The sequence below is a fragment of the Schistocerca cancellata genome, chromosome 2 (genome assembly GCF_023864275.1).
Source record: "Schistocerca cancellata isolate TAMUIC-IGC-003103 chromosome 2, iqSchCanc2.1, whole genome shotgun sequence".
Classification (NCBI taxonomy): domain Eukaryota; kingdom Metazoa; phylum Arthropoda; class Insecta; order Orthoptera; family Acrididae; genus Schistocerca; species Schistocerca cancellata.
In genome coordinates, this window is record NC_064627.1 from 447,442,757 (window position 1) to 447,455,613 (window position 12,857).

Consider the following 12,857-nt stretch of genomic DNA (forward strand, 5'->3'; position numbering starts at 1 on the left):
GGTATTGCAAATCATCTATTGATGCCAAATTTCTTAAGATATTGTGCTTAATAATGTGTTTGCAAAATAAAAAATGCAAGAACACAACAAGTATCAGTTTGCTCAATGCTCTGTTGTTAGGTCAACTGTGTGGTCTGTATAAAAACATGCCTTGTAATGCAATGTAGGACTCAACTGTGGGGCCTAGCACCTTAGAACAAAGTTATGAGTATGTTTGTCTGCTAGCTAAAGTTCAAAAGTTTGTATATTGTGGATGCTTTAATATAGCAGTTTTAGGTGGCAGGTGTTTTGAACTGTGGTTGCATCAAATAGAGGTAGAGATTGAAGTACCTCGTTTATGACACTGCTAACATCAGGAAGCAATTGCAGGTAGCTGTTATCAAATACTTTGCTTCGTGCCTGCCTCACTGTTTGTACTTTCATTTTGAAATGAATGAAGAAACTAACCATAACCCATCATAGAGACTGAGTACAACAATCAAGACACCAGAAAGGATTGGGTATCTGCTGTCGTAGAAACACAGAACACAAGTTGTAGGCTGGCTGCCCTATGATTGCTCCTCTCCCCTCTGGTAGACGTAATTCTAGTTTGTTTACAGTCATGGCCAACTGCTGGTTTTTAGTTCCTGCACTGATACTAGGAAGGGGGGAACTGTTATCATATTCTGATCATGCCAAAACTCTTCCTGTAACGGGTCGCATGGCTATGAATGTCCACGAAAGGTTGAAAGAAATATTCTGCAGATTTTCCAATAATTGAATTGGGTGGGAAAGGAAAAATCTTGCCAAGAAACACATTAAAGCAGAGGTGTGAAAATGGCGCTGTTTCTCAACAGAAACAAGTGTTTGTTGAAAGCACAAGTACAGCCAAAAGAAAAAGATAAGTAAAGACCATTTCGGGGGAGGGGAGGGGGGGCAAAAAAACAAAAACAAAAAACACTGTTGAAGAGTTGCAAAACCAAACATTCCAGTCAAAAAGCTTCAAAATCACCCTTTTCTTCTCAGTCAATTTCAAAGCATTAAGTCTTTGTCTTCAGGCATGGAGCATGACAACCTCTTAAATCTGTGTCTGTCTTCATAAACAAAGAAAGATTAAGAAGATGCGAAATTTGCTAAAAACGAATGCCACATTTCCATGTCCCTGTCAATAAAGCTATTCTGTTTATCTGAGGTAGGACTAATGGTCCTAATATTGAAATATGCTATTATCTGATATACCTTGTTTTAAAACTCCGCTGTAAAATGAAAGAAAGAATGATGTTAAAATTTTACTGGACACAGAAGCTCAAATCGCTAAAAGGAATGCATGGAACATTTCATGAATTATTTTTTTTTAAATTCATGTTACCAAATTCTCTACTGACTAGGTGCACAAACATTCACAGTTTTCCATCAAACAGCATTATTTTGTGCAATCATCCTGAAATACATAATTACAAAATATCACTGTTCTCTTGAGATCAGTCCTTGCTTTTGGTCCACTTATTATCTTGAATAGTATATGATATATACACACACTTCAATACATATTATACCATAAATTACAACAGAGGCAACAATAAATTACAGTGTAACATTATTTGTCAATGGAAGTTGTATAAATAGCATAACATTTTTTAATGCAACTGCAGACAAAAGTCAGATGTTGCATCGAGTTCCCTCAAAGTACTGCAGTAAAGCAATAAGAAATCCTTGCTGCCAACTTGGCCATGTTCTATTTCAGGCCTCCTCCATTGTTTTCAAACAGTTTGAAACGAGATGCAACGATATTTTAACTGCAACCCGCATCTCAGAATTTGATGTAGAAATCTGGAAATAAATGTATAAAAAACCAACAGGATAATATGGATAAGACAAGAAAATTCTGTGAATTAATTTAACTCACCAAATGTGAAATGGTCCTGGCTCAGATGTTTTTTACTGCATTTCATAATCATCAAACTGCAATCAACAGAGAATCCTATTAAAATGTGCAACAGGAAACATAATCCATAAATGGAACAAACACCATATGCAGAAAATCTAATAATTAGCACAAAAAGCATGCAGGAATAATCACTGCACATTCCATGAAAAATGTATTCCTAAAACATAAAATTTCATTCAGAAATTTAGTAGGAAAATAACTTATATGGCAACAAAAGTGTACTATACCATTCTCTTTACAGACTTTCAAGCATTCATCCTGCCATAAGGTGTACAACATATTGCCTAATTAACATTTAAACACAAGAAATAATGAAATAAATGTATATTTCATTACTGAAAGCCTCTCCAGTTTCATATGAGTTAAAAGTTTATTTCACTTTCTGCGCAACCCACCCATCATTTTGCACGACAATGCGCAGGCTCATACAGTGCGAGCTGTGGCTGCTCTGTTCGGTCAGTGGGACCAGGAAGTACTGTACTATGCACCATACTACACGGACTTAAGTCCTTGTGACTTTGATTTGATTCTGAAGATGAAGGAACCACTTCGTGGCATTCACTTCAGAACTGTTCCAGAGATTCAACAGGCAGTAGACAGCTCCATTCACACTATCAACAGAACAGGCTCTGCTAACGGTACACTACGCCTTCCACATTTCTGGCAATGGGTTCTACACAACGCTTGTGACTACTTTGAAGGGCAGTAACAGGTGCAAACATGTAACACTTTTGTATGGGTTGTGAATAGCTAGTTGCCACTATTTAAGTTACAACCCTCGTACTTCTGCAAGTATTTGACAATGCTGAAAACAATTTTCCACTCTGATGTTGGTATTTCAGGAACAGGGTTCCAGATGGATTCAACAAATTCTCAAGGTGATGAAAATCATTGTCTGCACAATTGTTTGTTTGGCATAAAGGAACAACAAGAAGTATTTAGGCAATGAAGCGGGAAAATACTGGCAATGAGGCATTAGTTTGATGTTCATCTTCCTCAAATAATTGCCTGTTTGATATACTGTGTGAAAGCTGTCACTGTCACAACAAAGAATGATTTAATGATGTGACTTTCCTGTCTCCCCCCCTCCGAGTCCATCACTGACCTCTGGCAAACAAGTTGCTGTACATCATTTGACATAAATTCTTCTTTAACTCTTTACAACAATGTCCAGTGTAACCACAGAAACAAGTGGTCATTTTCTTGGAAAGAACAAACAAATGTTAACAAACCAGTGTTGCTATGTTTTTTGGAACAACAGTTGATTCTGGTTGACCTCCACAAAATTCATCATTGAGGGAAGCGTGATGAAATGAAATTCTGTAAACAAACTGCAAATGGGCTTTTCAGAAAGTGAATGTTTGCTGAAACTTGAACAAAGTGATCTGAGTCCTTTTGAGTCGATAGACACACAAACAAACACAAACATACACACAAAATTCAAGCTTTTGCAACAAACGGTTGCTTCGTCAGGAAAGAGGGAAGGAGAGGGAAAGACGAAAGGATGTGGGTTTTAAGGGAGAGGGTAAGGAGTCATTCCAAACCCAGGAGCGGAAAGACTTACCTTAGGGGGAAAAAAGGACAGGTATACACTCGCGCACACACACACACATCCATCCACACATATACAGACACAAGCAGACATATTTAAAGACAAAGAGTTTGGGCAAACAAATGAAGACTCTGCAACATAAAGTAAAAGGTGGAATAACAACTCCTAAAGATGGTAGAGGAAAACATTGCAATAGGCCACATGCCATATCAAATGACGACAGGACTCTTATTCGGCAACACATATCGTGTTTCCCAAAGCAGATGAGTCATTACAGCAGGAATAAATCCTCAAAAGAATGTCTGCACCTCTGTAGAATGTATCGGTTGTTTACCGGAAAGTTACCTGATAAGTCAATAAGCAGGTCATACTATCAAAGTGTGTTTCAAACAGATTTTAATCTGCATTTCGGAACACCTAGATCAGATACTTGCAGACTGTGCGATTTGTTGTTTAACAAAATGATTGCAGCTTCAGATGAAATAGAACTGCACAAGATCGAAATTGAGAGTCAGTTGCATCATTCAAGGGCAGACCAAGCATACAATGCCCTAAAAAACGATACGGAAATGGCTAAGAGGAATAACAATATATATGTTATATGTGTTGACCTACAACAGGTTTTACTTTGTCCTACATTGACTCATTCCACGGTATTCTACCAGAGACAGCCGTCGTCGTGTAATTTCACGATTCATGACTTTGGTACTGGAAACATCACCATAAATTTGTGGGATGAATCCACCGCAAGGAGAGGTTCAGCCGAAATAGTTTCCTGTCTGCTTAAATTTGTGACACACAATTATGATACGCTTGAAGAAGGGTCGTCGAGCAGAAGCGCAAAACTATAGACCTATATCTCTGACGTCGATCTGTTGTAGAATTTTAGAACATGTTTTTTGCTCGAGTATCATGTCGTTTTTGGAAACTCAGAATCTACTATGTAGGAATCAACATGGATTCCGGAAACAGCGATCGTGTGAGACCCAACTCGCTCTATTTGTTCATGAGACCCAGAAAATATTAGATACAGGCTCCCAGGTAGATGCTATTTTTCTTGACTTCCGGAAGGCGTTCGATACAGTTCCGCACTGTCGTCTGATAAACAAAGTAAGAGCCTACGGAATATCAGACCAGCTGTGTGGCTGGATTGAAGAGTTTTTAGCAAACAGAACACAGCATGTTGTTATCAACGGAGAGACGTCTACAGACGTTAAAGTAACCTCTGGCGTGCCACAGGGGAGTGTTATGGGACCATTGCTTTTCACAATATATATAAATGGCCTAGTAGATAGTGTCGGAAGTTCCATGCGGCTTTTCGCGGATGATGCTGTAGTATACAGAGAAGTTGCAGCATTAGAAAATTGTAGCGAAATGCAGGAAGATCTGCAGCGGATAGGCACTTGGTGCAGGGAGTGGCAACTGACCCTTAACATAGACAAATGTAATGTATTGAGAATACATAGAAAGAAGGATCCTTTATTGTATGATTATATGATAGCGGAACAAACACTGGTAGCAGTTACTTCTGTAAAATATCTGGGAGTATGCGTGCGGAACGATTTGAAGTGGAATGATCATATAAAATTAATTGTTGGTGAGGCGGGTACCAGGTTGAGATTTATTGGGAGAGTCCTTAGAAAATGTAGTCCATCAACAAAGGAGGTGGCTTACAAAACACTCGTTCGACCTATACTTGAGTATTGCTCATCAGTGTGGGATCCGCACCAGATCGGGTTGACGGAGGAGATAGAGAAGATCCAAAGAAGAGCGGCGCGTTTCGTCACAGGGTTATTTGGTAACCGTGATAGCGTTACGGAGATGTTTAACAAACTCAAGTGGCAGACTCTGCAAGAGAGGCGCTCTGCATCGCGGTGTAGCTTGCTCGCCAGGTTTCGAGAGGGTGCGTTTCTGGATGAGGTATTGAATATATTGCTTCCCCCTACTTATACCTCCCGAGGAGATCACGAATGTAAAATTAGAGAGATTAGAGCGCGCACAGAGGCTTTCAGACAGTCGTTCTTCCCGCGAACCATACGCGACTGGAACAGGAAAGAGAGGTAATGACAGTGGCACGTAAAGTGCCCTCCGCCACACACCGTTGGGTGGCTTGCGGAGTATAAATGTAGATGTAGATGTAGATGTATTGAACGAAAACTGATTGTTTGGTCTGACCGCTGTGTCGGGCAGAACAACTGGAGAGCTGTTCAGCTGCAAGTACTTTTCAGAAATACATCAGAAGTTTTTATGTTCAGGTCACAGTTTCCTACCTTGTGACAAGGATTTTGGAGTCATCTGAGAAAAGAAAGAAAGCGTCAAAAGTTATGGTTCCTTCAGAATGGAAGCACGTCATTGCTGAGGCCTTTGTCGATCCTTCAAAACTGACCATTCACGAGATGATGATGGAAGACCTCAAGGACATAGGATCCATCGAGTTGCTTTTGAAGAAGCCGCATGCTTTGAAAATTACCGATGTAATGTCTCCGCAGTATCCTTTCTTTCAGGAGTGCTAGTCCTGCAAGGTTCGCAGGAGAGCTTCTGTAAAGTTTGGAAGGTAGGAGACGAGATACTGGCAGAAGTAAAGCTGTGAGGACCGGGCATGAGTCGTGCTTCGGTAGCTCAGATGTTAGAGCACTTGCCCGCGAAAGGCAAAAGTCCCGAGTTCGAGTCTCGGTCGGGCACACAGTTTTAATCTGCCAGGAAGTTTCATATCAGCGCACACTCCGCTGCAGAGTGAAAATATCATTCTGGAATTACCAATGTACTTTGGTTGAAGATGTGTAGTGACGATCCTCGAGGTTTAAGCGTGCGCCTTACTCACAATGTGCTTCGCCCATGGGAAAGACACTGTATTGTAAAGCATCGTTGTGAACATCAAGTAAAAAATTGTCCATTGCCTTCTGAATTCCGGTTGCTCTATAACGGGACACTGAAAGTTCATAAGGAGAAGAAAAGGGATCTATTGGACATGACGAAATATATGGAACCAAAATACAGGCAGTTTTATGAAAACCTGCAGTGTGACAAATGACTATAATGTACTAGATTTGAGCCTAAACTTTATAAACTAATGTTGTATTTTTTTTAAGATCAAGCTATTCGGTTTACAATAAATATTATTTAGTATCTTGTTTTAAATCTCTTACTTACTATTTTTGGATTCTGGCTGATCTGGAATAACACTGTATATCCATTGCCATACAATGTTATTCCATTTTAAAACTTACTTATTATCGAAAAATCTGTGCTTAGCGCAATTTTAAAAACCAGAAATTAGTATTTTCCACAGTCTGTTTGCACAAACAATATATATCTGCTATTACATTATTATATCGTATTAATTCTCTGGAACTAACAATTTTTGTCAATTTCCCAACAACTGCAAAATGTGCCGTACAGCATTTATTCATGCACATGCTTCAAATATTGGAGATGGGATACACTGAACTATTTGTCCATGGTAAGTTGACCCTGACAGTTGGGAACAGCAGGAGGCATGCCTCGGCTCCACCTTAAGACTGTTAAGGAGAGAAGAGCAGTGAGGTGAGGGCAACACTGACTTCTTCCTGCAGTGCTGGCACCATTACTCACATTTTGAACTTCTTTGAAAAAAAGAGGGGACCCTTGTGGAACAAATGGTGGCACTTCAAAACAAATGAATATCTTCCAACCAGTGGCAATTTTCTTCACTAATGGCAGCATCTGCGTATGATGTGGTGGTCCAGGAAGACAATTAGCAGAAATTGGCATAAAGACTGTAAGACAAAAGAGAACATTGGAAGAGGCTCTGCGAATGAACTGGCTAAGCAGAAATGTTTTACAAAGAAGAAGAAGAAGAAGAAGAAGAAAAGGGCCAGTAGAAAGGTTCAACTTATTGTGGTCAAACACTACACAAACAACTCAAAAATGTAGCTTCCAGAAAATTATGAAAGTCAGCATTAAAACAGAGAGGCACAAATGTAATAAAAGAAAGCAAACCCGAGACTTCTAGATGGGATCAAAGTCTAATACAAATCCTTTCTTTGTCTCTTCTTTGAGAAGTATTAATCAACTGTATATTTTACTGTTTATTCTTGTTGATATCCACAAGGACATTTTCAGTTCTGGTTCTCTTCCAATTTTAGGTTTTTAATTTTCAGTGTTAACCTAACATTATTAGTATATGAATAAAAATATATATAAAAAAAATATTTTACAGTTTTGTTTCCTATCTCATTTCATGCATTGAATTTAAACATGCACAGATGTGATTTCCATACATTAACTCAGAAAGATGACATTCTGAATCATATCAATAAAATAGGAAGACACACTTTGCTTACCATAATGAACTGTACTTCCCTTTTAGGTATCAAAGTAATCTACCTTCGAAAACGTCTTACAGCATAACTGTCACTTCTCTGAGATACAATATATTTTGTGCATCTCCTTTTTGATGCATTGCATTTAATCAAACTAACCACATCAGCTACATTTAAAAAAAATGATGGTTGTAGGATATTGCCCTTTCTTGAATAAATTTCTCCAGATGCCCTTGGTCTGGGTGTAATCTGAATATTATTAAGCTGTATATGTGAGTTAGTCTACTGGAGTATAGCTAGTTGATTGAGGAGTATCTCAGTATCATTTTCATATTGGAAAATAATGTTCATTCACTACTGACTTTGCATTTGTCATTAATATTATGCTAAACTAAATTAAACCGATGCATGGAGCCAAACAGTCCACAACTCTCAAAAAAATAATATTATTACTAACACCATATTGATGATATAAAGCAAAATGTTTTTTGTTGTTCCATGTTTACATATGCCTGCAAGAATTTTGATGTAGACTACTACAAAAACAGATTACACTGAATATCCTGGAACCGGATATAAAAAACATACCATTTCGTTGTACTGCATGACATGCTTTCTTATAGCTGATGTATCAACCCAAGTAACAAAATCTTGAAGATTTCTGGAAAATACAAATGAAAATAAACTGTGAAAGAGCACATTAAACCTGTAATTGTTTACGCATTTCTTGTAATATCAACAACTTGACAATGTTAAAGCTGTACAATAAACACAAAATTTTAATTTTAATTTTAGGAGCAAAACATTTGCTTGTAAGCTGAAAAGTTCTTCTGTAAGTACAGTTTAGATACTCCTATTGCAGTGTTCACAACATATTATTTGTTTTATGAAACAATACAAAAATAGACATATCAGGAATGTGGACTGTGATTTAAGTTAGCAAAGAGACCATTAATTGCAAAAACCCAATCATAATTACACAAATGACTTCCTGTGTAACACTTAGATCAAGGAAAATACACAAAACTAGTAACCAGAACTCCACAGCAAAATTATTTATTTGTCAAAGTCTTCAATCTTTTGACTAGTTTGATGATGCATACCAAGTGGTGTACTGCAAGATTGTAACATAACTATTTTATTATTTCTAGCTATTTGAAATAGTTTATAGTTTTCAGACTATGTGAAATTGTTAAACTGTCCCCACTAAGCATTATTATTGTTGAATTTTTAAAGTAAATTTATCTATATAATAAATAACAACTGAAATGTTTATTGAAGACCTTCGGTGCCCTGCTTGGGATTCTGCATGATGAGAAAATGCACGTGTATAAATACACACTGTAGAAACTTATGTTGGTACAAGTGTGAAATGAATGTTATAAATTTTAATCCATTGTTGTGTGTAATAACAATCAATCAAACATTTTTCTCTGTTAGTTATTTCCATCAATTTTGTAGCTATAGCACTTTATGTTGTAAAACAAACATGCTGAAAAACTTAAGGTTACAGAAGAAATATGATTTACACAATAAATGAGATCTTAAAGTACTGCAAATAACAGAAGTAGAAACAGACATGGAGATAGTCATGAGTAGTGTGTGTGTTTACAAATAGAAGAAAACATGGAAGAAAAGAACAATTGAAGATGTTATCGAAGGAAGGGACAACGTCGAAGTGACTGATGAGATTCAAATGCCGGAGAGACCTACGTACACCGGCGAAAATGGAATGATACAGCAATCAATATCCAAAAACCTAGCAGGATTCACAAACAAGATATTCTGTTTACATCTAGTGGTCTCAGAATGACTCTGAGTGTGTCTATGTTGTTCATTACACCTAAAGTAGTAGACAATCTTATAAAATACAGAAAGCAAAAGGGAGAGACAATAAGAAATTAATGGAATGCCACTCATCCTTCTAACAAACATCAGTGGAGATCCCAAAAAGATCGGAATAAATGCCCAGTTTCATAGGGCTCCTTGTAACTATGGGAGCACTAAAAGCTAAAAGAAAACCACATTCTATGTTATGTCCCATGGACCGCATGTACTGAAGGAAAATAATACCAGCCTAATTTTCAAGAAATACGTTTCCTGAACTTTTTCTTACATCAGATTCTGCGGCATGGTCACTAAAGAGGAAGCAAGATAAATGGAAAAAATTTTGCATTTCCAGAAATATTTACAATTTTTGCACAAGACAGCTTTGTACACTATTATCCAGGTAGTCATTTACCAATGGATGAGCAATTGGGCTCCTTCTGTGGTAAATGCCCACTTACGGTTTATATAAAGTCCAAACCAGCTAGATACGGCATGAAAATCTGAGCCCTCTGTGATGTCGAAACTTTGTATATTTTCAACTTGCAGGTACGCACTGGGAAAGAAGGACCCATGGAAAAGAATCAAGGTGCTAGAGTTGTAATGCACCTTACCTCTCCTTTAGGAACTGCATATGGTATTACAATGGACAATTCTTTTACAAGTGTTCCAGTTGCACAGTTGTAGAATTTTGGAACACGTATTGTGTTCGAGTATAATGACTTTTCTGGAGACTAGAAATCTACTCTGTAGGAATCAGCATGGGTTTCGAAAAAGACGGTCATGTGAAACCCAGCTCGCGCTATTCGTCCACGAGACTCAGAGGGCCATAGACACGGGTTCACAGGTAGATGCCGTGTTTCTTGACTTCCGCAAGGCGTTCGATACAGTTCCCCACAGTCGTTTATTGAACAAAGTAAGAGCATATGGACTATCAGACCAATTGTGTGATTGGATTGAGGAGTTCCTAGATAACAGGACGTAGCATGTTATTCTCAATGGAGAGAAGTCTTCCGAAGTAAGAGTAATTTCAGGTGTGCCGCAGGGGAGTGTCATAGGACCGTTGCTATTCACAATATACATAAATGACCTGGTGGATGACATCGGAAGTTCACTGAGGCTTTTTGCAGATGATGCTGTGGTGTATCGAGAGGTTGTAACAATGGAAAATTGTACTGAAATGCAGGAGGATCTGCAGCGAATTGACGCATGGTGCAGGGAATGGCAACTGAATCTCAATGTAGACAAGTGTAATGTGCTGCGAATACACAGAAAGATAGATCCTTTATCATTTAGCTACAAAATAGCAGGTCAGCAACTGGAAGCAGTTAATACCATAAATTATCTGGGAGTACGCATTAGGAGTGATTTAAAATGGAATGATCATATAATGTTGATTATCGGTAAAGCAGATGCCAGACTGAGATTCATTGGAAGAATCCTAAGGAAATGCAATCCGAAAACAAAGGAAGTAGGTTACAGTACGCTTGTTCGCCCACTGCTTGAATACTGCTCAGCAGTGTGGGATCCGTACCAGATAGGGTTGATACAAGACATAGAGAAGATCCAACGGAGAGCAGCGCGCTTCGTTACAGGATCATTTAGTAATCGCGACAGCATTACGGAGATGATAGATAAACTCCAGTGGAAGACTCTGCAGGAGAGACGCTCAGTAGCTCGGTACGGGCTTTTGTCAAAGTTTCGAGAACATACCTTCACCGAAGAGTCAAGCAGTATATTGCTCCCTCCTACGTATATCTCGCGAAGAGACCATGAGGATAAAATCAGAGAGATTAGAGCCCACACAGAGGCATACCGACAATCCTTCTTTCCACGAACAATACGAGACTGGAATAGAAGGGAGAACCGATAGAGGTACTGAAGGTACCCTCCGCCACACACCGTCCGGTGGCTTGCGGAGTATGGATGTAGATGTAGATGTAGAACTCTTGTGGCAAAGGCTAACTTTGACCGGTACTCCTAGAAAACACAAGCCTAAAATACCATCAGAACTTCAACCAACATAATTGAAACCACAATTTTAAACATTGAAATCACATTCTGGAGAAGATTACTGGTACTTTTTGTACACATTTTCCACAGACAGCTGTTTTTGCATTTCTCTGGGATTTCATTAGTTGTATTTCCTCTGCACATTCTAATTTGGTGCTTCTTTCACTTTTCTGATTTGTGTGGGTATACAGCTGCTTCTTCACTGACTGGCTTTCTTGCTCCTGTCCCTTTGCTGTTTACCATTTATGAGTTTGTTTGCCAGTTGAAGAATGAACACATTCCCCTTCAGGTTATTTTTAGTTATGTGAGAGTAGATAATACACACATATAACTGCTGCCACATCTCAGATATTGCAAAAGATGCATCAGCCATTTGCTGCAAGGAACCATGTCAACATCATAGTTTTCGGCGATCTAGGAGGTAACTGTTGTGACAGTGCCACAACATTTAACAGTGCTGCCACGACAGTACGCGCAAACGGCGATAGAGGCGCTCCGCAACTCGGCTGAGTGCGGGAGCGCCACCTAGCTACGAACGGCGCCGGCCGCATGTCACGGCACGGCAGTCGAATGACAGATACTGAGTTGTTATCATGTAACCAGCTATTGTTTCTAAGTTTGAATATCCATGCAATTATTGGTGATTAAAGGTTATAACACTTTTTGGTGACGAGATCGGATATTTTTTTTTTCACTGCGTTGTGGATTTATGTGTTCGTGACGGGGCAGACATGGAACAGCTTATGCAAGCACTCATTGAACAACAAACACAGCTGACAGCTGCTATTCAGGCACAACAAACACAGCTGACGGCACAACAAACACAGCTGACAGCTGCTATTCAGGCGTTGTCGACGTCGCTTACTCATCGTCTGTCTTCCTCCTCTCCGCCTCCATTCCCTCCTTACGACGAGGCCGCTGAAGACTGGGAGGATTATGAGAAGCATTTGCGGCAACACTTCTTGGCTTTCGGCGTTGTCGACGCTCCTATGTGTAAGTCGTTATTTCTATCTTGGATTTCCCCACGGATCTATCAGCTGCTATCTCAGTTAGCCCCTCTGCGGGAACCTGCCTCCCTGTCTTTCCAAGAAATGTGTGACTTATTGTCTAACTATTACCACAAAAACACCCACGTCGTTGCCGCCCGCGTGGCGTCCTACCAGTGTCATAAACAGCCCCATCAATCTTACCGGGCTTGGGCAGCGGAACTACACGGTCTGAGTAGGAAATGTCAGTT

At 39.2% G+C, this 12,857-nt stretch overlaps 1 protein-coding gene across 1 annotated transcript in view; it reads right to left on the minus strand.

Annotated features, from left to right (window-relative positions):
• Positions 1-1,255: 1,255 nt before the first annotated feature.
• The window catches only part of LOC126161933 (U3 small nucleolar ribonucleoprotein protein IMP3), an 85,448-nt gene continuing 73,846 nt past the window's right edge, over positions 1,256-12,857 (minus strand). Inside the window, exons 4-6 of the mRNA XM_049918107.1 lie at positions 8,369-8,441; positions 1,886-1,941; positions 1,256-1,809 (exon numbers count right to left, since the gene is read on the minus strand). Of these exons, the coding sequence (XP_049774064.1) occupies positions 1,918-1,941; positions 8,369-8,441 (97 nt within the window). The 3' untranslated portion in view covers positions 1,256-1,809; positions 1,886-1,917. The remainder of the gene's footprint in view (positions 1,810-1,885; positions 1,942-8,368; positions 8,442-12,857) is intronic.